Here is a 22,226-nt window from a genome sequence, read left to right on the forward strand (position 1 = left end):
TATTACCTCCTATACTGAAAAAGCAGATATAGGGCCATCTAATTGTTCACAATCAGATCACAATCATTTACTAACAAATCTTCTCAGCAGTACAAAAACACAATACCTTGTTGTTCATCTGAGTAATCCCCGCAATCATCAGTGAAATCGCATTTTCTCGAGCCTGGCACGCAAGCGCCATTAGCGCAGCTGAAACCATTGCACTCGGTTTCGACTGGCGGCATTTCACAGTTCTGGAACTTGATATCGTCAATCGCAATATCTCCTAAAGCAGAATGAGCATGAGAAAAACCACTGACACAATATGGAGGAGGTGTCAATACCGAGTACACTATAACTTCTGGTAGCGCTGATTACGACTTTAAAAGGTCTTGCCACTCTTCCGATTCTGATGGTTGATTGGTACCAGTTATCGCCTTGAGAGTAAGTACGACTCCACAGCACGCTGTCTTCATTATCAATTCGCTTAGCAACCTAAAAGTAAGGAGACATAGTAGATGTAGAAATTAGCTTGAATCTATATCCAATTTCTAAGACACAGGCTATATTCTCCATACTTGATGATATAAATAACATTTGTTATGCTTAAGATAGACTCAAGCATCCATCAACGAGGATCTGAACCAAAGTATAAATATATCATACTTGCAGTATTCCGATATCTTCACCGTTCATGTGATGGTAGATTGTCATTTCACAGGTAGATGAAGATTGTTGTATCAGCCCACTTTCCATATGCGCCTGGGTACCTTGACTCCCACTTGATGCATCGACGTACATGTAGGTGCCACTACCGGTAGTGTGATCCCCAGTTGGCCCTTGTAAGTTACACAAAAGCCGTAACCTCAAAAAGTTACCAAAACATATTAGGAGAATTACCTGTATTGTCCGCTGATGACGCACCGGTTCCTGCGCTCCATTTGAATGCGCCAGCACTGACATCATTCCAAGAGCAGTCCTCTGTTTCAAAGTCGCAGTCAAATCTGAGTTTCAAAATATCCATAGATTAGGAGAGAATTCAATATTATTGCCTTTATCCGAGAGATTACTGGTCTTGAATAAAAGTAGTCATATCAAGTGTAAAAATCAAGTGTAAATTTCACCAGGTGTGTATGTAAATATTGCACCATACCCCTTGAGAAACAATTGATCAATTTATCGAGAGATTTTATATCCAAGACAGATATACAGTGCTCCCAGTAACAATCATGTGTCACATAACAAACACTACTATATTTTTGAATAGTATATTCATATCTAATTGAACCCCAACAGTTTGAACTGACACTTGTCATCGGTAATCGTCAGCAACTAGTGGGGAATTGGAAAGAACATTCTTTACTAGTTGCTGACGATTACCCCTGACGAGTGACAGCCAAAAATATTCGGCTTCATTTCAATATGAAAACAGTATTAGTTCTGTATTTCCGTGAGTCTCTACTAATACCAAATTTTTGTTGCAAAAGCTGCACCACCAGACAGTTTTTATTTTTAAAAAAGATTGGAATGTACCCAAATCCATCAATAAATTATAAAAAGTGACTTCACCTATTGTCTCAGAACGCAACACAGAAGATCCTCTAACACTTTTGTTGGAAGTAACATCTCAAAACGGACAACAGTGGAGAAAAGTGGCGAGAGGAATCCTTTATTACTAAACGTCTCAATTTATGGCCGTCATCTACTCTTACAGAGAGGAAAACTTGCTTTCCAATCCAATATCAGTCAATATATAATTGTACTATTGGTTCTCATTCTGGTTTGGTACATAGGGTTATAGTAGGATGTGGACAATCTCTGATTTCCACGAAGATTAAGACTATGGCCCAGCATTTAAATAATTGATATTCTTTTAAACCGCTTTTTCAGTAACAGTTTTCGCTTACCCACAACTGGATTCATCATCACCAAGCGGGCAATGAACCGTAAAGTCGCAGACTTGTTCCTTCGTTGTACAAGGGGCGAGAGACCCTTCACATTGATATCCACAAAATGGCGGAGGGGTCACTTCGTATGGGCAGTCGCCATCAAATATATAGAGGTCGTCGATGGCAATATCACCTGCAATGTACAAAAAAACACTTGTGATACCAACAAGGAGTAGTTGAAATTCATGAAACGTGGTAACCATACCAATTCATTGGTAGTGCTTTTTCATGATTTAAAAATATCACAAAATCGTCCCACTGAAACAACTTATTTACTATTGTGCACCCGGATTGGCTTGCTCAAGCGATTAAGTATATAGAATATGATTCCTAAAATATGAGAAGCAACACTAATATGATCAATTAACGTCTACTTGATATCATGCATGCGAAAGTTGTTTACATTGCATTCTTCAATCAAGAGCAAGATTTCCTCATTTTTCTGTGTTGCAATGCCTTTCGTATATGGCTGGGTATGAGCATAGCAGCCCAATGGATAATATTTACTTCTTCAATACTGTAGTGGATATAATTACCGTAAGCGCTCGGTCCTCTGTAAGCCTTAATTTGTACATTGTATTCCGGGTCATCGGTTATGTTGTTCGGTAAAGGAACCATAGCCTCGATCCATCTGTCTCCATAATTGGCCCCGTCTTGAAATTGAACGTAGTTTGTGTCGCTGTTCCAATACTGAACCACCTGAAGCGTGCCAATGCTGTCGTCCGCTGGTCCCTAGATGGAAATATTTTATACATTCTCTTACAATAAGCAATATATACCTTTCCAGATCTTAGCATAGTTTTGCTATATTGCCATGGAAATCAATTTCAGATTTCATAGCCTAAAACACAACATTTATGGGTTGAATAATCATGCCCTCTGTGGTTGTATCTTTAGCACAAATTTATTTTCCATGATGTGTTACTGCCAGTTTTGTTTCTATTGTCGTTAAGGATACGTTTTTCAACATTTCTGACAATTTTTACTGCTATAACATCATAATAGGAGACACTCCGATACTTCAAGCTTAATATTTAATTCAGATTCGAATAACCAAGGTGCTTGAATTTGTCCAGCCCCAACTATGTATGATCCATGATGAGAAATGCTTCGTGGTCTGCTGAAAATATATTGCGATCTTCTGGTAGATCGCTATAAACGTAACAAGTACCCTTGCAGCACTGCGTAAAATATAGATGTCAGTCCCATGTGACTGACTGTAGTAGTTGCACAACTATGCAAAAAATGAAATACACGTTACCTTCATGTGATAGTAAAATTGCATGCATCGCGGAACAGAACTGTCAAAACGTATCGAGAAAAGCTTTGCAAGATCGCCTTCCACTTGCGGTGTGGACGCCTCCATCAGAAGATAAACACCTGAAAATTATTAATTTCACATCAACTCTGTTTCTTATGAAACGATTGTTTCACAAACATTGGAAGCCGCACTCATATTCCAGTGTATTAAAGTAAGTATTATCTGATGAAATATATTGTAGTAGTATATGTAGAGCTACTCTATAATTTTGATGTACGTAAGTAGGCTAGTTTGCCAAAATGAGCTAAATTGTGCAGGAAAGTATATAGAAGTAGATATAAAACTATGCATGATTTCAGCATTATCATCTTAAAGACTATCAATAAAAAGCTTTCAAAAGTAGGCTACGTTCATAATAAAGGTTTATTGTCTTCCAGACTTTTCTTGTGCATCTTATCAAGAGTTACGTGCACCTGTGCAATACACGAAATAACACGGCGTTGAATTGAAAATCAAAAGGCTAATTATGAAGCCACATTGACAGGTTTAAAAAATAACAACAGAAAGCGAAAAGATGCATAAACAGTTAGCAATCACAGTACTGCAAAAAATCGAGCATGGAGTAATAACATGGATGGACAACCGCGTCACAACAGGAGCTAGTGTGAGATCTTGAAATTTTACAAGAATTCCCTCTGACAGCAAAGGTTCAGGTTGTTCAGTTTGATGCATGACGATTCCAAAGCTGATACGTGAAACATATATCTACAGTAGGGTAATACAGACAACATAACCTTGGAATATCTTCAAGCGCAAACGATTTATAAAAAAAATCATGAACTCGAAGCAGTAGCAATGCTGTTAGTCTATCTCACTTTGGCGCCGATGTAGGTCTGAAGTAACCTACAGAAGGTATTGTTAATATTAAGGAAAGACTACTTATAAAACTAACCATGTGGAGTTCCAAGCGTATGGTCAATTGAAGGCCCAGTGCCTCCGGACGCCGTTTCACCAGCAGCCCGTATCCAATCGAAATCGTCGGTGTTTTCCGAATTTTCCCAAGTGCAGTAGCTGTTTTCAAAGTTGCAAGATCCCAGCGGCTGACAGGCCCCGGGCAACAGCAGGATATCGTCGATGGCAATATCGCCTTCCTCCCCGATACTACGGATTCCCTCGAATGTTATCTACAATGATGTCACGATACAAGAGTGAGTAACAAATATATTGGATAATTTTATGTCGATGATCTTGCAGAGTCAAGCAAAAAACAAATTCATTTCGATCACGTAAATCAGTGATTCCCAAACTGTGTGCTACCACAGATTCTCAGTTGTGCCACGATTTTTGGAAAAGAGCTGTGTAAATATTGTTAAAATGCGTGGAAGACAAACACATGTGACTTTAAAGGCGATCCAAGCTTCTTCAACAACAGATAAATAAGCACATGTGACAATGAAACACACTATGGCAGGGGTTCTCAACCCGCGGCCCGCAGACGTTTATTTTGCGGCCCGCGACATCTTTCATTATGAGCGCAATTGCTGCTGACAAAGTATTATTACATATTAATTTAGCTACTTAGTTCTCTTACCGAACCGTCTCTGTTTCTCTTGATTAGTCATTCTTTGATATGTTCTGGTTTCATGAAATATGCTCAGTTTAGATTGTTATTGTTTTGAATCAGTATTCGGCTGGACTCTGGTTTAAGAGAATCCCGTTACGTAGTATATTATTTAAAGATTGTTTCACTCACCGCGAATGGTTTGAACAGAAACAAGAACAAGGAACGGGAAATTAAACAGCAACAACTGAATTTGTAACTCTGCGTGGAATAATGAATTTGCTTTCTCAGATATAAATGGAAAACCGATGAGTCATATTTGTCGAAGAACAGTTTTCGTATGTCGTAACGAAGCGCAAAAGCCTAAAATGACACCACGCCAATCTCTTCCGGAGTTGTACAATGTACATATATCACCTGATCTTAGAACAAACGTTGGTGGTTAGGTGTCAAGCCCGGCAATCCATATTTCGAGTCATTGTTGAAATAATTGCCGACGACGTTACAGACGCATCGTTCAAAATTGCTGGGAATAACGCTAAACCAAAGAAATCTGCTAGAAAAGGTGTGATTTCAATGAAACCTTGACATGGTGTGCGAATATTTATCACCTAACAAATTTCGAAGCTATAGTTGTCTGATTAAACCGTGAAGAGAAGAGTGACCAGCAATGTCAGTCGATCTATTATCGCACATTCTGAAACACGTTGTCGCGTAGACTACTTTATCCTAGCATTGGACGAATCCACCGACTCCACAGACATTGCATAGCTAATTATCGGGGTGCATGTTATCAGAGTGGACAATGGACGTATTTGCAGAGCAAATGCTGGCTGGGCAAACGTAGGGAAGGTGACTAGCGAAAAGCATCAACTTGACAAAGCTGACTTCTGTAGCTATTGGTGCAGGGCCCCCGTCATTGTAGGAAAGGAGAAGGGTAGATTGGTTTGCTCAGAAATGACCTCGAAGGCCAGACATCTCATATCACTGAGAGCTCAATATGATAATGGCCTCCGTGACGACAAAACGAGAAAGTTACTGTAATTTTATATTTGCTCGCTCACGCATTGAAACAGATAGTTCGCGGTTCTCTGGTGGAAGGGTTTGAAAGTACATATGCCGACCAGGTAGCGAATGTGATGCACGCTTCATGAAGGAATTCACTTTCGCCGTGGAAGATACATATTCTCACAGAAAGCAGCAGCTGCAAACTTACGAACGCTCTCCATTAATCCTTCATAATGCTGCAAAATGTACTAAATGCCCGTATACGACTGTCATTTAGGGCCACAGTCGCCTAAATTTAATAGTAGCCCACAAATACATGGTATTTATGTTCTGCGGCCCGCGCCGTCTTTTGCCGACAAAATGCGGCCCGTTATACAAGGAAAGTTGAGAACCCCTGCACTATGGCATCTTTCATTTATGAAAATGCTTATTTAATAAAAGATTTTTCTACAAAATAAATTGCACGCGTTTTGACTGTCTGCTTCCCATTCCTTTTCCATAATCGGTGCAAAATCAATGAAAATTGTGTTACTATTTGCATCCTCATGATGATGTCGACATGGCTATTCTTTTTTACTGAAAATGAAAGCTTTAAACGAGAGACACTGCTTGGAATTAATGACGAAATGCGGGTATGTGTGCCAACAGTGTAACCTTGTTTCCATGCAAATTTTCACATCCTAAGTGCGCCACAAGCAATTTATAATTTTTCCAGTGTACAACAAGCTAAAAAATGAGACCATGTAGAAAATGTATAGCTCTGGACAAGCATAGTTGCTAGAATATGGTACAGTTAATATGTGATGTAATACAAACAGATAATCGGATTTTGAAAAAATACGATTCTCACTTGGAATGGTGTTGCAGAAGATACCGTAAGCTGCATCGGTCGCCAATGATCATTCATATCCTGATCAACAAACCATAGCAAAGTACGTATCCCGCTCTGATCGCGTTTGTACACTTTCAGCGCACCTATAAGTCATTCCATTTAGGTAATATTTATCCAGGTAAAATGTGAAATATAACAACACTCACCAACATGATCTCCCGTGATGTGATAATAGAACGTCAAGCAGTCTGCGTCAGTGGCTGGAAATTGTGGGCTGTCAACGCGTGCGATACTGTTTTCAAACGTTACGTCAGAAGCGTCCATGTAGAGATAATGTCCAAACGATGTCAGGTAAGTGTGATCATAGTCAGGCCCAGTGCCGGCAGTCACAGTAGCACCAGATCCTATCTTCCAATCGAAATTGTCACCGGTGTCTTGTGTGAAACCGCACATTTTGTCGCCATTCTCGAAATCACATTCCGGCGACGGTGGGCAGAATCCAGAGAAGAACTTAACGTCGTCGATAGCGATGTCTCCAGACCATGATATCCCTCGGACAGCCTCGATTACAATCTGCAAGTCGTGTGACCGCTGGACGTGGACCTGACACAACACGAACGAATAGGAAACCAGTTAAAAGGAGGAGTTTTGGGCTTTTTAGAAATTCAAGTGCGGTCATGTAAAACCTATCAGTGATGAATTCATCAACAAAATACTTCCGATTTTTGGTAGGTTTTGCATACTTGTAGCACCTTCTCAATATTATGTTTTGAGACTAATTCCTCTTCTGGTGGAACGGATTTTAGGCAAATTACCTGCTTTTTACACTCTGCATTTTGAGAAGTAGAAAGTGGTCTCGGGAAATGTCATATGCAATCGGCCCAGGGGAATGTTTTGAGCTTTTAATAAACTTGTGTGTATTCATTTAAAATCTGAGGTGGTGAGTAGCAAAGTACTCCTGCTCTTTGGAGTTCGTTTTGCCTCCTTACCCTGTGTACTCCCATGAAGGTTGATTCAGAAAAGGCCAAGGCTATGAATTTTGCCATTGGCAAACATTTCTTGGATAATTCTGTTTGTGTGAGAAATTATTTCAGATTTTGACATGCCAAGAGAATTCGTTCATCCTTTCATTTGTGCGGCCGAGTTGTCATATATCAAAATATGCCAACCAAGTTTGCACCAACACACAGAGTTCGTTTACCAACTAAAAAGAGTACACTGAGCTTATTAAACGCTCTCTTGGCCCCGATTATTCAAAATTTCAGGAAGATGACGTCCTATTTTGTGATAGGATTGTTGATATACAATGTTCTTTCCAATTCTATACTATCTTCTGACGATAATCCCTGATGAGTGTCAGTCGGAAATATTCAGGCTCTCTAGACATGCATCCGAAAATCTTCAATATGATGTAAGTCATGGAATTAAAAAGACATTTCATACCTGGCCGTACATCCAATGCGGTCCGTGCGTACCGCGTTTAGTCCAAATCTTTTCCTTTGCCGACTGATCCTGCCAGTACAGATTCAATTCGCCAACGTCACGCCCATACATAAAGTAGTAGAATTCCATGCAAACACCGTTATGATCTGAAATGGGAAACATTGTAAATGAAATATTCACATGAACAATCAAATTCTTTCATTATTTATTATGGTACTGGCCACCCTAAATACTAATTTATTCAAATCCAAATTTTTCTACTGTAATAACTTTGCTTGCACTGGTTGGAATTGCACTAAATTTGGTGAGTATCGTTTCTCTAGACAGCCTAACATGGGGTGGATAAAAAAAATCGATATAATAAATCCATAACTTTCTTTTATAGCAATGCTGCTATAGATTGTAATTGAATAGTGTGCAGCGTTTTTTTAACCAACCTGAAAAGTGGGCAATGAAATTTGACAAAAACACAGTTATTTTTTAACGACTTTCTTTTCACAGTATGAATTTTCGGGATAGTTGATATCAATTTTATGTGTGAAATTGTCCTGAGAACTACTGGAAATTGTCCCTATATCACAGTAACTGAATATATTTTGGCAGATTGCGGCTTTTTAGAGTGTCATTAGTCACTTTGTAATACGTGCGAAAATGCTTATAGGAATTTCAAAAGTAGGCACTTACGATTACCTGCTGACCAAATCTTGCTTGATGCTTTTGCAAATACCGCTTTACTGGATTTTGCATATAGTTATACTGTATTACATTTGTATGAGTGTAAATTATTTCAAGAGTGTTATAACAGACCTAAGCAAATTTTATGCTTCTGTAGCAGACAGTTGCTAATTATAGTTTAGTAGCCTTATTCTACTATGTTGTCGCACGTTACCTGGAGTTAACATTTCCGTAATCAAGCGTGCTGCGTCTCCATCTGACCCGGTAGAAGCCTCAATATAGCAGTAATACCCCGCGGAATTTTGTAGGGTGTGATCTACACCAGGACCGGTACCACTTGAGTCAGTCTGCCCTGTGGTACGCAGCCATTGCAGTTCTGCGGTGGGATCGCGAACGTAATAGCAAAATCCGTTTTCAAAATCGCAGTCGTCCTTCGTTGGCAACTGGTCGGGATGAGTGAGCCAGGGCCGCAGTGTTGTGGTTGGCATTTCCGCGCATGGCGTCATGGTGATTTGAACGTCGTCGATAGCGATGTGACCTTTCGCGGATGATGTGGCAGCAGTGGCTGAATTGAATAGGAAAATATTGTATATTAGAGATTTTCAAATAAAACTTTTTTTATTCGAATTTCACTGGCTAGTATTTAAGGTGGAAAATTCCTCAATAATGAGCTGTAGAACTACCCATCGTAAATCCAAAATTTTGAACACCAGTAACTTCTCTTCTACCGGCATGAATTTTCCAAAATTTGCTATGCATTGTTTTTTTCAGTCAACTTGACAATTTGATGGGGTTGCCAGTAAAATTTCCAAAAAAATATTCCATTTTCTTTTCAATAAATTAATAATTTTCGAACTCCCATAGTTTACCTTCTACAGGTTGAACTTGAGCCAAATTTAGAGAGCCGCGTGTGCTTAGCCTACCTAACAATTCTATCAAATAGCTAGAAAAATTTGAATAATTTTTTTTGTACCACCCTATCGATTCGTTTCATTCTACCAAACCAAAAGCAATGTCAAAGTTTCAGCAAATTAGTTAGCAACAGTTGATTGGTTTGAAAAAAATTCATACCACTATATACTGAAACATCCACATAATGCATCACCACAAGACTAATGTTACAATTTTAATCTGGTGAGGATATGAAGAGAGCCCTGGTCATAAAAACTTTTGCGGGAATCTGATTCAAAACAGCAAGACCAATGGATAAATGGCAGTGATTGATGTTGGCGAATTTACCTTCAAAGACAATCCAGAAATTTTCATTCGCAGTGAACTCCTGCTGTTTGAGAATCCAGGCGTTTGCGTACGATCCCTCTACCGTGAATATGGGCACAGTAGACAGACCACCGGACATGGTAGCAGTGAATATGTTGAACTTTCCGACTCCAAATCCGTAGACGTTGTAATAGAATGACACACATCTATTGAAAAGAGTATTTCATCATGATATTGAGCTTTCTCGTTAAAAACTCAAAATTACCGTTTCGAAGTATCGGTTGGCGTGAAAATGTCAGATAAGAGGTATGCAAAATCATTTGCATTAGCTGATGACAACGTTGCGTATGCGTAATGGCCTTGAGATGTACCTGCAAAACATATCACAATAAACATCATGCATTCACAAGCATGAAGGCTTATCCGCAAAGGTAGTCCTTTGTTTAGTAATGAAGTGTGTGCTGCCCACTTGTGTAAGAGGAATACTTCCACATCTGCTTCAGCGGTTTTTATAGGGAAACTAATTCATTTTGTATTCCAGAATTGGCATAGTAAAAAGTAGTATTAAGATGGATTTCAATAGCTATTACATGGGAAATCAACATAACCACTGAGTGATGCAGCCCCTGTGTCATGTTGACAGAATACAATTTGGTAAAGTTCCCCTAATTGTGGCACAATTAGTCATTCTATAGCAGCGGTCGGGAACCTATGGCTCTTTTGGGTATAAGATATGGCTCTTTGCCAAATATTTATTTTTGTCCTGAATTGATCTATATTGCCGCGACTTGTTGGCAAATTTTCATCACAACCAGAATAGTTATTCCCATGACAGTATAAACATGGCTTTTAGAGGTAAAGGCAATGCTATCTTCAGGTTTAGGGGCTCGAACTCTTTTTGAAATCCTCAAATTTAGTTTACAGTCACGCCGGCGACGATCACTCCCAAATTCGATGTAGCCTACCCGACTCGAAATCTTGGATTGCGCGATACGTTGATTGATCAAAGAGAATAACAGACATGGCGACACCAATGACAACATAGTTTTCAAATACACATTTTCATCCTGATCTACGGCGCGAAATGAACTGCCGTGGACGACAATTACAAACTCGAATTACAAACAACGCCATAGCTATCCGCGTTCTTGATTGGCAAGTAGCTCTACCTGCGATAAAATAGGCATGTTATATGTTACCGCCGAATACTTTAAGAATTGAGCAGTCGATCAGTATTTAGATTTTAGATTTTCGGAATCAGTGCGACAGTTACATTGGATTAATACCAGTTATAATAAATTCCAAGCTATTTACGATGAATTGCATTATCAATGGTGAGGCTTGGCCCGTCTGTGCTTTACCTCTCGTTCAAGCTTTATTTTAGAACAATAAAATGCAAATTGTGTGAATTTGGGAGAAAAATGTTCAAAATCTAGTCATCCATGAGCATCACTAGAAAATACCAATAATAATTGAAGGTTTCAAAATATTCGTTAACAGCTTAGAGAGGGTAGGCCTATAAAGATTGCGGTAGTGACCAGCATGTTTGGCTCCACCTACGCATGTGATCATGGGTTCTCGCATTTCGAAGGATCACCACGGCGAACCTACGTTCTCGTAAGTCAAGTTTCGCATGCTCAAGTAAGGCAGCCAGCATGATTAGTTCGAGGTTTTACAGAGAAAATGTGGCGCACACGACGAATCCCATGTATAGTGAGTTCGAATTATAGTGCTACCATTAGGGTTACCATATTTTGAGCGGCGAAGAAGAGGACACTTTCGAAATATTGTGAAAGCCATAGTACCGGAAAAATGTTTTTCGAGTATTTTTTACGATACATCTGTGGTTTTGACTAAACAAAGTCATCTTACCGACTTGACTATCGAATTACCCACTTTTAATAAACAATTGGATAGTATATTCATATTGAAATGAACCCGAATATTTTTGGCTGACACTCATCAGGAGCAATCGTCAGCAACTAGTAGAGAATTGGAAAGTACATTGTATATCAACAATCGTATCACATAATATGAAGTCACCAGCATGAAATGAGATCTCAAATCGGAGAGCGTACAATGTACTATTTTAAGATGGCACACGAACTCCTTTTGTAGACAAAGCTTGAGCTGATGTATTTTGATAAAGGTCGACTCAAAGGCACACATATGAAAGTGTGAGCGGCCCCTCCCGATGACGCGAAATCTGCCGTCTCGATAATTTTTCGCACAAGCAAGATTATCCAACAGACGTTTCCCAATGACAGCCTTTGAACGCTGAGCATCAAGCTTGAGCGGATGAGACCTACTTTTACCGTATATTAGCGGTGTTGACTATAACAAATAAGGTCATATTTACCTAGGGTTGCCATATTTTGGAAATGTAAAAAGAGGATACTTTTTCAAAATTTTCAGACTTGCAATACCGGAGGAAAATCCCGAAAAAGTGATACATTTTTCGCACCTCGTCGTCGGTTGACTAAAAAAAAGGTCAACTTTTCAGCCCAGCTCCCGAAATAGCCGCCGGAGCGTTACAAGTGATTTACTGTATCTCAGTCGAATTTTGCCCGATATTTAACCAAAATTATCGAAAAAGAGGACAAAATCTCAAAAAGGAGGACATTTGGGCGTCCTCCCAGGACCCTTTCAAAAAAGAGGACAAATCCTCTTAAAAGAGGACGTATGGTAACCCTAGCTACCATGACGTCAGGAATTTTCAATTGTGACCCAACACCTGATTGACTTGTATGGCTCTTTAGGAGGTGAAATGGAAAAAATAAGTCCAACATGGCTCTTCGGACAAAAAAGGTTCCCGACCACTGTTCTATAGCAATCGGAAAGACGCATCTTGCCATTTTGAAGTTCATCAAAGCCGATTAACTAACAAAAGCCTGTGACATCGTCTTTTAATCTTGTTTTCACGACTCCTTACTAAAAGAGCTTTTTGGAAGTACAGAACTTCAATATACAATTGAATGGTATATTCAAATAGAAATGAACCCGAATATTTTTGGCTGATACTCGTCAAAGGTAATCATTAGTAACTAATAGAGAATTGGAAGGAACATTGCACATCAACAGTCGTATCTTAAAATATGAAGCCACAGGTATGAGATTTCGAATAATCGGGGCAAAGATAGCTCTTGCTTAATGTACTATTTTTAGAGGGTACACGAACTCCTTCTGTAGCAGGGGCGGGCAACTTCTCCAGTCGGCGGGCCGGATATAGGAAGATTAAGTACTTGGCGGGCCGGATTGCTGAATCGATACATTAACCGCCCATTTATCCACATATACAAGGAATAAATCGTATTTAATGAATGCATTTTAACGACAACAATGTCACTTCAAAGCCATTTCTCGCCGATAACGATGAAGACAATGTGGATTTGAGAATAGCATTGTCATTAGGGCTGGGCAAAATCGAGTACCTGAGTGATTCGATTCTGAATCACGTAATATGCTTCGAGTCGAGTCGAGTAATCGAGTATTACTCATTATGACGTCATAACAAAATGTAATACGTCAAAGTTCAAATATGTACCGTTTATGCCACGACAAAGAATGTAATGCCTGTTATCCATCTCATAAATGATACTTTAGTATTTTTTCGATCGTACCGATTTCATTCCACTTGGTGACAATGTTGTGGGACAATCATGACTTTGGAAATATGCTACGTCCAGTAACCTTCGTAGCTTTGAACTATATGTTTCGTATGCTACGATACAGCCAATCAAGGTTTCAAGGCTTCCACAGTGAAAATTAGTATCGAAACTATAATTCTCGTTAATAAATTAACTTTCAGTAACGATAAGCTTATAATTTCAGTACTCGAAAAAATCGTATTTTACTACTCGACTCGAATCATTAAAATTAATACTCGATTCAGATTCGAGTACTCGAATCATTGTGCGCAGCCCTAATTGTCATACAGGCGCCGGCATGTCTGCTTCTCCCTGATCAATCAACACACGGTGTAATCCTTAATTAAGATTTCAAGGCGTTCGATAAGCCCGGTACCCCAAATTTACCAAGATATCAATTCATTGGGGTTGAGTAGGTGATGGGATAGCGTCGTTGTTCAACTGTGTGGCCTAATTAATCTCGATATTGAATTCATGCGGCCGGTGTCCTCTACGAAATTTGAAAAGTGGCCCGCGACCCGTTTTGAGTTGGCGACTCCTGGCATAAGCGGTGCCTTACAAAAGCCTAGGAGTGTGCCGTGCTACGAAGCGGCGGTGACGGAATCAAAAATTAGAAATATCAGCCTGGTGTAAATGACCACTGTAGTCGACAAACACCATGATTACCACAAACGACATTAGGGTTGAGTACATCGTAAATGCCGATAATGCAAGTCTTCTCGCTTCGACGAACTTACGCGTAAGGTCCACTCTCGCACGCTGCGCAGTGCGCATACACGTACGTCGTACATAATAACATACAGTCACTAAAATATGGCGTAGTAAGCAAGTAGTGGGGAACCTCAGCAGACTGAGGCCGCGGGCCACATTATCATGTAAGATGGAAAACTGTCCACGGGCTGGACAAAATCCCTTCGCGGGCCGGATCCGGCCCGCGGGCCGTATGTTGCCCGCCCCTGTTCTGTAGGTTACACCTTTGGTTGACGTATTTTGCTAGAAGTCGACTCCAGGGCACCCAAATGAAATGCGAATGGCAAACGGTCTCCAGTAACAGCACGAAACCTAGATAATTTTTCACGAAAACAGGATTATTCAACAAATTTTCACCAATCGCAGAATTTATGGCTATACCTGTTTTGAATCAAGCTTTTAGAGTACTTGACAGAATGCGTGCTTTGAACTTTATGTAGTTTTGATAATTCATGAAAATTAGCACTCCAGCTTGCTGTAGAGTGGTGATTTATGGCTACTAGTACTTGATTGTCACAAATGACCACCGTTTCGAGTGTAATGTACAGACTCGGCATACCCGTTGTATGATCAGTAACAGGTTTATCGTAATCAGTTGGAGTTGCGGCTTTATCCCAGAGCCAGTCAAATTTGTCTTGCGTGTCGGGAGCGTTGCTGAATCCGCAGAATCCCTTTTCGAAATCGCACTCGCCTGGCACCGGACAACTTCCTTCGATTAGCAAGATGTCGTCGACCGCAACATAGTCTTGAACACTGGAACCTGAGAAATATAGGTCGGCAAACTGAATACGATGGAATGAATTTGCTTGCATTTTTATTACTGAGGGTGAGTTCTTGATTTTAATGCCCTTCGGTCTGACCCGACCGGGGATGGAATCCATATCCTACCGATCAAGAAACGTCCCACCATTACGCTATCTGTATGTCTTTTGTACACGATCTGTGGGGACAGTTAATCTAACTATAGCTGGGGCATGCGAATTCATGTGAAGCTAGTAATAATACGGGAGGATGTCAGTTGAATGTGAAACTTCATTGATCAAAATAGTTTTTCCTGGTGCAACTAATATTGAAATGTTGTAGTCATGGAGTAGATAGTCTTGGAATCAAATGGTAGTTCCTAAGATGATTTTCGGATCAGCATTTCTTCATTCTACGTCAGACGGATGTGGGAAGAAATGAGTAACATGCAGTCATGTTATGAGTACTGTTGACGAATTCAGATATAGACAAACAAAGTAGGATGGCGAATGAAGTATCAGTATCTCTAACACTTTAATCCTATTTCTATCAATACAAGATATTACAATACAAGATACAAGAATTTCCATGCAATGAAAATAAAGGAAGGAGTTGAAACGAACTGGTCTACAAAAACAATTCAATTACCAGATTCTGCTTCGAATTCGATAGTCCAGGTAATGTCGGTCGCAAACATTTCCGCATAGGCCACTCTCCAATACGGATCTTGTTGGATGGTATTCTGCCAAGCGAGTACTTTGCTGCGCACACCGTCTTCATTTTCAAGTGTTTGGTACACTCTCAACGCACCAGTGCTTTGAATGTCCACCTTGTGCCAGAAAGTGGCACAGTTACCACCTATGCAACAAAAGAATTATTTTTTAATTGATTATCGTAAGCTTGGCATTGCGTCTGGCGTTATTCTGTGGTTTAAACTGGGTAATTTAGCGTTGTCAAAAAAGACACACACTCCTGTAGTCACAATCAGTATCATTTTATTTTATTACCATTTTCATCAATTCAATATACCACAAGAATCCACGAGAAAGAAACAATCAAAAGATTTGGTGAAAAAGAATAAATTATCTACTACTTGAAATTCAAAATAAAACTACATATTCTCTCAAACGGAAGAAAAGCACATTTTCAAACCCAATATGTGAATTCATCATATTATCATATTATCATATCTAATGTGATCATTGCCTACAATATAAGCTGTGTCTTATGTAGTCTATCTCTTTCTAAACAACAGCTACACCATGTATCATAAAATAATAAGATCCAAACCTATGCAGTTGCCCCAGTATCCATTGTACTCCGCTGTGGTGGAACACCATGGTGCGTCATGATCATCTCTTATGCAAGTATTGTAACTGACTCCATTGTATGTAAATGGGAAAATACACTGCTGTCCATTTCCAGTGCCACCTTGTGTGTAAACCACTCCATTCTCGTAGCAGTTAATCCAGGAACCATCATAAATCGATGACGTCGCGCACCAGAGAACACCGTCGTTGTCAGCCGTAATGCATTCGTCATAAAGTGTGCCCTAATAGGCATTTTAAGAGTGAGATATGAATTTTCAAAAATAGATCATGAACGATAAAAAAGCTACAAATCTAATTATTGCAACACAACACAGCCCAGCGCAAAATATATGTTTTAATGTAGCACTAGATATCGCCTCAAACTTATGACATAAGTTTGGGATCTAATTTGGAGTGTCATAAATGGATTTACACAAGGCACTGACCTCATATTCGAAAGGAAACACGCAATGTTGAATGACACTAGTCGACAGTATTTCCGAATTGATTCGTGCAGTCGATCCGATAACGGGGGCATCTTTTGAGCGGGCGTACATCGAGAAACCAGCCGCTACTCCTGTGGTGTGGTCATAAGTAGGACCAACCCAGGATTCGTCTGAATAAAAAGCAGCAATGAAAGCTTCATCGGGGACGAAAAAACATAGCTGCCCAACTGGATATGTCCTTCAAGAGAAATCTAATATCTATGATATGATTTGCAAAACGGTTAGATAGGAAGTTATATGTGGTGGTATGCATCATCACATAAGGAATCAATGACGAGAAAAGCTGACACCTATTTTTGTGAGAATTTTCGCTCAACTACTCTACCTGACATTGACTACAAGAATAAAGCTGATATCAATTGAAATTTAATCAATGTCAGAATTAGTGAAATCAATTCATCTGTAAGTGATAGACATTCCGAAGACTTTCGTTCTTGAAATTTCCGTTGTTGTCTCAGATAGTAAACACGAAAGAAATTATATTTATAAAGGAAGCTGGTAATTGTTATTTCAAAGTTCAAGGAAAATATAACATTGGTTTCAGTACCAGTATAAACAGCTTTCCATTTCTCGCACTTTACACACATAAAGATCATGATACCGCGATCATGTGCAATAAATGATTGGATACAGTAAGAAATGATATAGCAACCACGGAGTAAATATACATTTACTCTCATTTCAAGAAACCGCAAGCATCATATCACCTGTTGGGTCATAATGTTGATACTGCCACATGTAATCGGCCGTATAATCGTTGATGTATCCGCAAGATCCACTTTCAAACGTGCAAGATCCAGAAGCCCCGGCCGGTTGTGTGCAAGGTGCCTCTTGGAAGTTGATATTGTCTAAGGCGATATCGCCAGACCATCCTTGCTTTCCATTTACTTCAAACGCGAGTGTGTAAGGCACATACATACGGAATCGGTGAGAATTATACAGCCACGAATTGACGGCGCTTGTTGATCTTTTCCAAATCTGGAGAAAAATTTTTAAATGCAATGGAATTCATCTTGTCAGGGAAGATCCTAGATACCCAAGAGTTACCAAGAATATTTCTTTGAAATGAATCGCACAAGAGTCTTGGAGGGACAGAACTTCAATAAACAGTTGAATAGTTCATTCATATTGAAATGAACTGGAATCTTTTAGGCTGACACTCGTCAGGTGTAATCTTCAGCAACTAGTAGAGAATTGGAAAGAACATCGTGTACCAACAATCGTATCACCAAATATGTCTTGACCGGCATGAAATTTTGAATATTTGTACTAAGAGTAAGCCGAGAATAGCAAAACAGCATCAGCTTCTACATAAGTTTCAGGTAGAGGCAGGGTTAAGATCCTTTAACTTAATGGTTTCAGCTGTTATTAATAACTATTTTCAGTAGCTGGGTGCAGTTCATTCTAGATTTCTATCTTAAATAGATTACATTTGTTGAATAAATGATGATTGAAAGACGTAATTCTTTTAGTTAACTGTATATAATCGAGTCATGGTGAATGTGATGTAGAAAGTGGCAATGACCAAGAACAACGTATTAAGGGGCCAACCTTCATCAGAGCAGCGCAATATGTAAAATGCACTCAAGATTACCGACGCTGACCTATAAACACATTTCTATATCAAGTGAGTCACAGATACTGTAGTAGCAATCTTTGGCAATACAAAGGCTCACACGACTAGCATAAAAGGGCAGTATTTACAAAATAAACAAAATTACATCATGTCTTATTCCGCTTGTTTCATCCATATAATAGAGCGTGATGTCTCCAACATTCGTTCCGTACATGTAGTAATTGTAACTCATGCAGAATCCAAAATAGGACGGCCGCGCATACACTTGATCTGTCACCAACACGGCTTTGCTACCATCGCTGCTCGTTTCTCCGTTGACGTACATGTAAAAACCTACAAGAAATGTAAAAAGACGGGAATTACTCATGCATAGTATGTGTCCTACACATTATCACTTGGGCTGGGACTTCTCCGGTCGGCGGGCCGGATATGGGAAAATGAAGTACTTGGCCGGCCGGATAACTGAATATAAACACTTATCGAGTATTTACCCAGCTATACAAGGAATAAATCGTATTTAATGTAAACTTTAAGATTAAATCATATAGAGACCAAAAACAGTATTGAATTAATTTATTAACAGTAGCTGTTGAAGTCAATCAGACATCTGTGGTCGGTCAAAGTTGTCAACAAGTTCTTTGAACTCTGGTTGCATGTCCTATGTAGAAACCCTTAGTAAAGACTGCACGTGACCATCAGTCAGATTGGAACGCAGCATTATCTTGTTAATGCTCATGCTCGAAAATATATGTACGCTACACCCGAACAGAGCAGATAGTTTTATGTTCCGCTATCTCAGGTTGGCAAATTTGGATTAATTCTGTGACGCATAAAATTTGTCGATACTTTCACTTTCAGGGTAGAAACTCTCTGCAGGCAGGTCAAAATTCCTTCGCAGGTAGGATCCGGCCCACGGGCCGTATGTTGCTCGTCCCTGATATAGTGTATGGAAAAAGTATGCTTGTAAACCATTCAGAGCGGTAAGATTTATTTTATACTATGACCAAGACTTTAATGTACCTACTGCCTGTTGGTAATCAACTGCAACAAGTCAAAACACAAACCAAATTCAGCGATTGTATCTTGAATGGCGGGTCCGCCAAACCGTGGCGAGTACGTACAGTTGACCCATTTCGGCAATGGAGACCCGGGCACGACCTTCTGAGTTACAAATGTCCACGAGTCACGGAGACCTTACAATTGAGAATATGCTTCAGACATGTATTCTATAAAATGTCATTTGACCCACCTAGTCGAACAGGGCATTGTTGACCACCGGCACCCAAGTCTTCCAAGTAACCGACATCGTCGTCACCAAACACTACGTCTCGACTAGAATCCTGAACCGCCATTGCTATGAGAACACCGTACGGGGCTGCGTCAATATCACTAATCATACGGTCCACCTAAAATAAATCGCAAAATTGTACAATTTTGCAATAAACAAACAACTCAACGAAATAACCAGTATTTCCTATTGCACTCGACCTTAACCCAACATTTATCAGATATATTCAGGCCAGTGGTTTATAACCAGGAGCCACACGAACCCCTCTACTGATTTACCACTAAAACTATGCAATTCCTCCGACCAAATCTTAATTCTAAAACTACAGATATGACTAATTTTCAATCAGTTTCTACATCTACTCGAAGAGATTTGGCATGTCTTGGAAACGGCTTCTTGTACTGGTACCCGAGTATAAATTTATGGTATTGCTGTAACTTCTACTAAGTAGCAATGCTGAATACTTTGACAACTCCTGATGTTGATGAAAAGGAATGAAAAGGAATAGGAATAGCATGTTTGTATTTTGCCCATGAAAAGTGGAATTATAATATGAATAAGAATAGGAATAGCATCTTCGTATTTTTAGCTGTGATTGTTTAGCAGCATAAACACCAACACATGATACACATACATACGATCTGAGATAATGCATACCGTTAGTGCATGATGTGCATAAATAGTCTTGTAAGACTTAAAATCTTACACCAACCCTCCATGCTATCCCTGGTGGGGAAGATGCAGATACCAGTATTACCGATCAGGTCTTTGGTCTAACCCCGTTCCATTTAACACGTGATCTACCGATCAATAATCCGGACACTCAATGAGCTGTCATTATCAAATGCTAAGCAATTAATATTAAATCGCCAGTGACTATTGACGCCTCACCCTGTGCTACATCTGCCTACCTCTTCAGCTCGATCGTATGTGTCGTACGTTACTGATGTGTACGTTTGCTTTTCCATATCCACAATAACAACATTATGTCCCCGGCCTCCCTGCTGATAATTCACTCCGTTGATGTTGATCTTGCAATAGTCTCCGTCGTCCCCACCGGCTGATTCCAGACGGAACACATACTTGGATATTGCAGCTGAACAAAGAATATAAATTTGAAAACGACCGTGCAGTTTTCCATTTACCGATTACAAATTAGAACTGGTGGTCCGTAGGTGTTAAAATTAGAAATATCGCTCTGCTCTAAATTCATCAGCCTGACCTAGGAAGTCTCCTGCCCTGCAATTTCCAATTCTTATAACGGTCTTCTGTAATCTTGAATCGATTTATGATAGTTCTTTCCAACTAGTGGGTTGCGAAGCATTTTTAAATGTTACAAGTTTGTATTCAATGTCATAGACGGCTGCTTTTGGTTGTTTTGGAAAGCCAGCAATCTTCTTATTGATGTGATATCAATTTTGAAGGTATAAATACCAACTATCAATATACTGACAATCTTATATTGGTCAGAAACAGGTGGACTTCAATTTTAGGCATTTCTGGATATTTTCCGTGTAGGAAAACCAAACCGATAAGTCCTGGAATTAAGATAATAGCGAATGAAATCTCAACTTTCGCAATACGAGTAAATTGGATGTGTAATTGTGTACCCGTTGTTCCTTTTCTCATCCACTTGTTTTTCATTCGTTTGGTCATATCTCATTGTAGGTCGCACAATAACACTCGCAATAAAAGAGGGCAGTGAGCTGAAAACGATTGTGAAACACTGATTTATGGGGACTTTAATAGTTTACATCATGGTATAAATTACAAAAGGTTGAGTTAAATGAACTGCAAGTACTAGTTTTGTACTCGGCTGAAGCTTTATTGTATTTGAATGGAAATTTTTACGGGATATATGTTTCAAATACCAGACACCAATTTCTAGCTCTAGTTCTAGTTGATATATGTCCAATTTCATTAACGCAGAAACCATCTGCTTCATCGGTGATATCTGTCGAGCTCTAGTTCAAAGTCTCTAGGTGAAAGACTGCGTCGTTGCCATTGTTTGTAGTCCGTTGCAGTTTTCAAAACGGTAAAAACAATCAATAAGACTGAAACAAAAGACTGCTAAAAAGTAACATAAAAAGTGCTACAAAAATGCAATTATTTAAAATCTACAATACTCAAGAGTCACAAACCGTATACCTTGCCATCTACTGGTTTATGATTATCATAACTTGATATTTGAAAAGACACTTGGAGGTACAGAACTTCAATATACAATTGAATAATATATTCATATCGAAATATACCCAAATATATATTTTGGCTTACAGTGTAGAGAATTGGATGGAACATGGTATATCAACAATGGTATCACTATATAAAGTCGCTGGCATGAAATTTCGAAAAATCGAGGTGAAGTAATCGCTTTCACTCGCCGTACTGTTAAAATAGTGTCAGCCCAAAATATTCGAGTTTATGTAAATACGAATACATTGCTTAATTGTATAAGTTGATATACGATTGAAAATTTCAC

The 22,226-nt window shown here is 39.3% G+C and overlaps 1 protein-coding gene across 2 annotated transcripts in view; it reads right to left on the reverse strand.

The window, feature by feature from the left end:
* The window catches only part of LOC145446927 (MAM and LDL-receptor class A domain-containing protein 2-like), a 229,516-nt gene that overhangs the window by 31,202 nt on the left and 176,088 nt on the right, over nucleotides 1-22,226 (reverse strand). For both annotated transcript variants that reach the window (XM_080325301.1, XM_080325300.1), the window contains exons 140-162: nucleotides 20,656-20,840; nucleotides 19,706-19,862; nucleotides 19,521-19,649; nucleotides 18,602-18,789; nucleotides 17,588-17,858; nucleotides 16,821-16,990; nucleotides 16,355-16,616; nucleotides 15,713-15,922; nucleotides 14,883-15,083; nucleotides 10,192-10,297; nucleotides 9,948-10,132; nucleotides 8,923-9,273; nucleotides 8,034-8,179; nucleotides 6,797-7,193; nucleotides 6,609-6,733; nucleotides 4,142-4,373; nucleotides 3,190-3,308; nucleotides 2,465-2,660; nucleotides 1,887-2,061; nucleotides 880-983; nucleotides 646-818; nucleotides 324-474; nucleotides 107-265 (exon numbers count right to left, since the gene is read on the reverse strand). In XM_080325301.1, the coding sequence (XP_080181427.1) occupies nucleotides 107-265; nucleotides 324-474; nucleotides 646-818; nucleotides 880-983; nucleotides 1,887-2,061; nucleotides 2,465-2,660; nucleotides 3,190-3,308; nucleotides 4,142-4,373; nucleotides 6,609-6,733; nucleotides 6,797-7,193; nucleotides 8,034-8,179; nucleotides 8,923-9,273; nucleotides 9,948-10,132; nucleotides 10,192-10,297; nucleotides 14,883-15,083; nucleotides 15,713-15,922; nucleotides 16,355-16,616; nucleotides 16,821-16,990; nucleotides 17,588-17,858; nucleotides 18,602-18,789; nucleotides 19,521-19,649; nucleotides 19,706-19,862; nucleotides 20,656-20,840 (4,392 nt within the window). The remainder of the gene's footprint in view (nucleotides 1-106; nucleotides 266-323; nucleotides 475-645; nucleotides 819-879; nucleotides 984-1,886; nucleotides 2,062-2,464; nucleotides 2,661-3,189; nucleotides 3,309-4,141; nucleotides 4,374-6,608; nucleotides 6,734-6,796; nucleotides 7,194-8,033; nucleotides 8,180-8,922; nucleotides 9,274-9,947; nucleotides 10,133-10,191; nucleotides 10,298-14,882; nucleotides 15,084-15,712; nucleotides 15,923-16,354; nucleotides 16,617-16,820; nucleotides 16,991-17,587; nucleotides 17,859-18,601; nucleotides 18,790-19,520; nucleotides 19,650-19,705; nucleotides 19,863-20,655; nucleotides 20,841-22,226) is intronic.

This window comes from Botryllus schlosseri, chromosome 9 (assembly GCF_051294905.1).
Source record: "Botryllus schlosseri isolate E-star chromosome 9, Bs_hap1, whole genome shotgun sequence".
NCBI classification, from domain to species: Eukaryota; Metazoa; Chordata; class Ascidiacea; order Stolidobranchia; family Styelidae; genus Botryllus; species Botryllus schlosseri.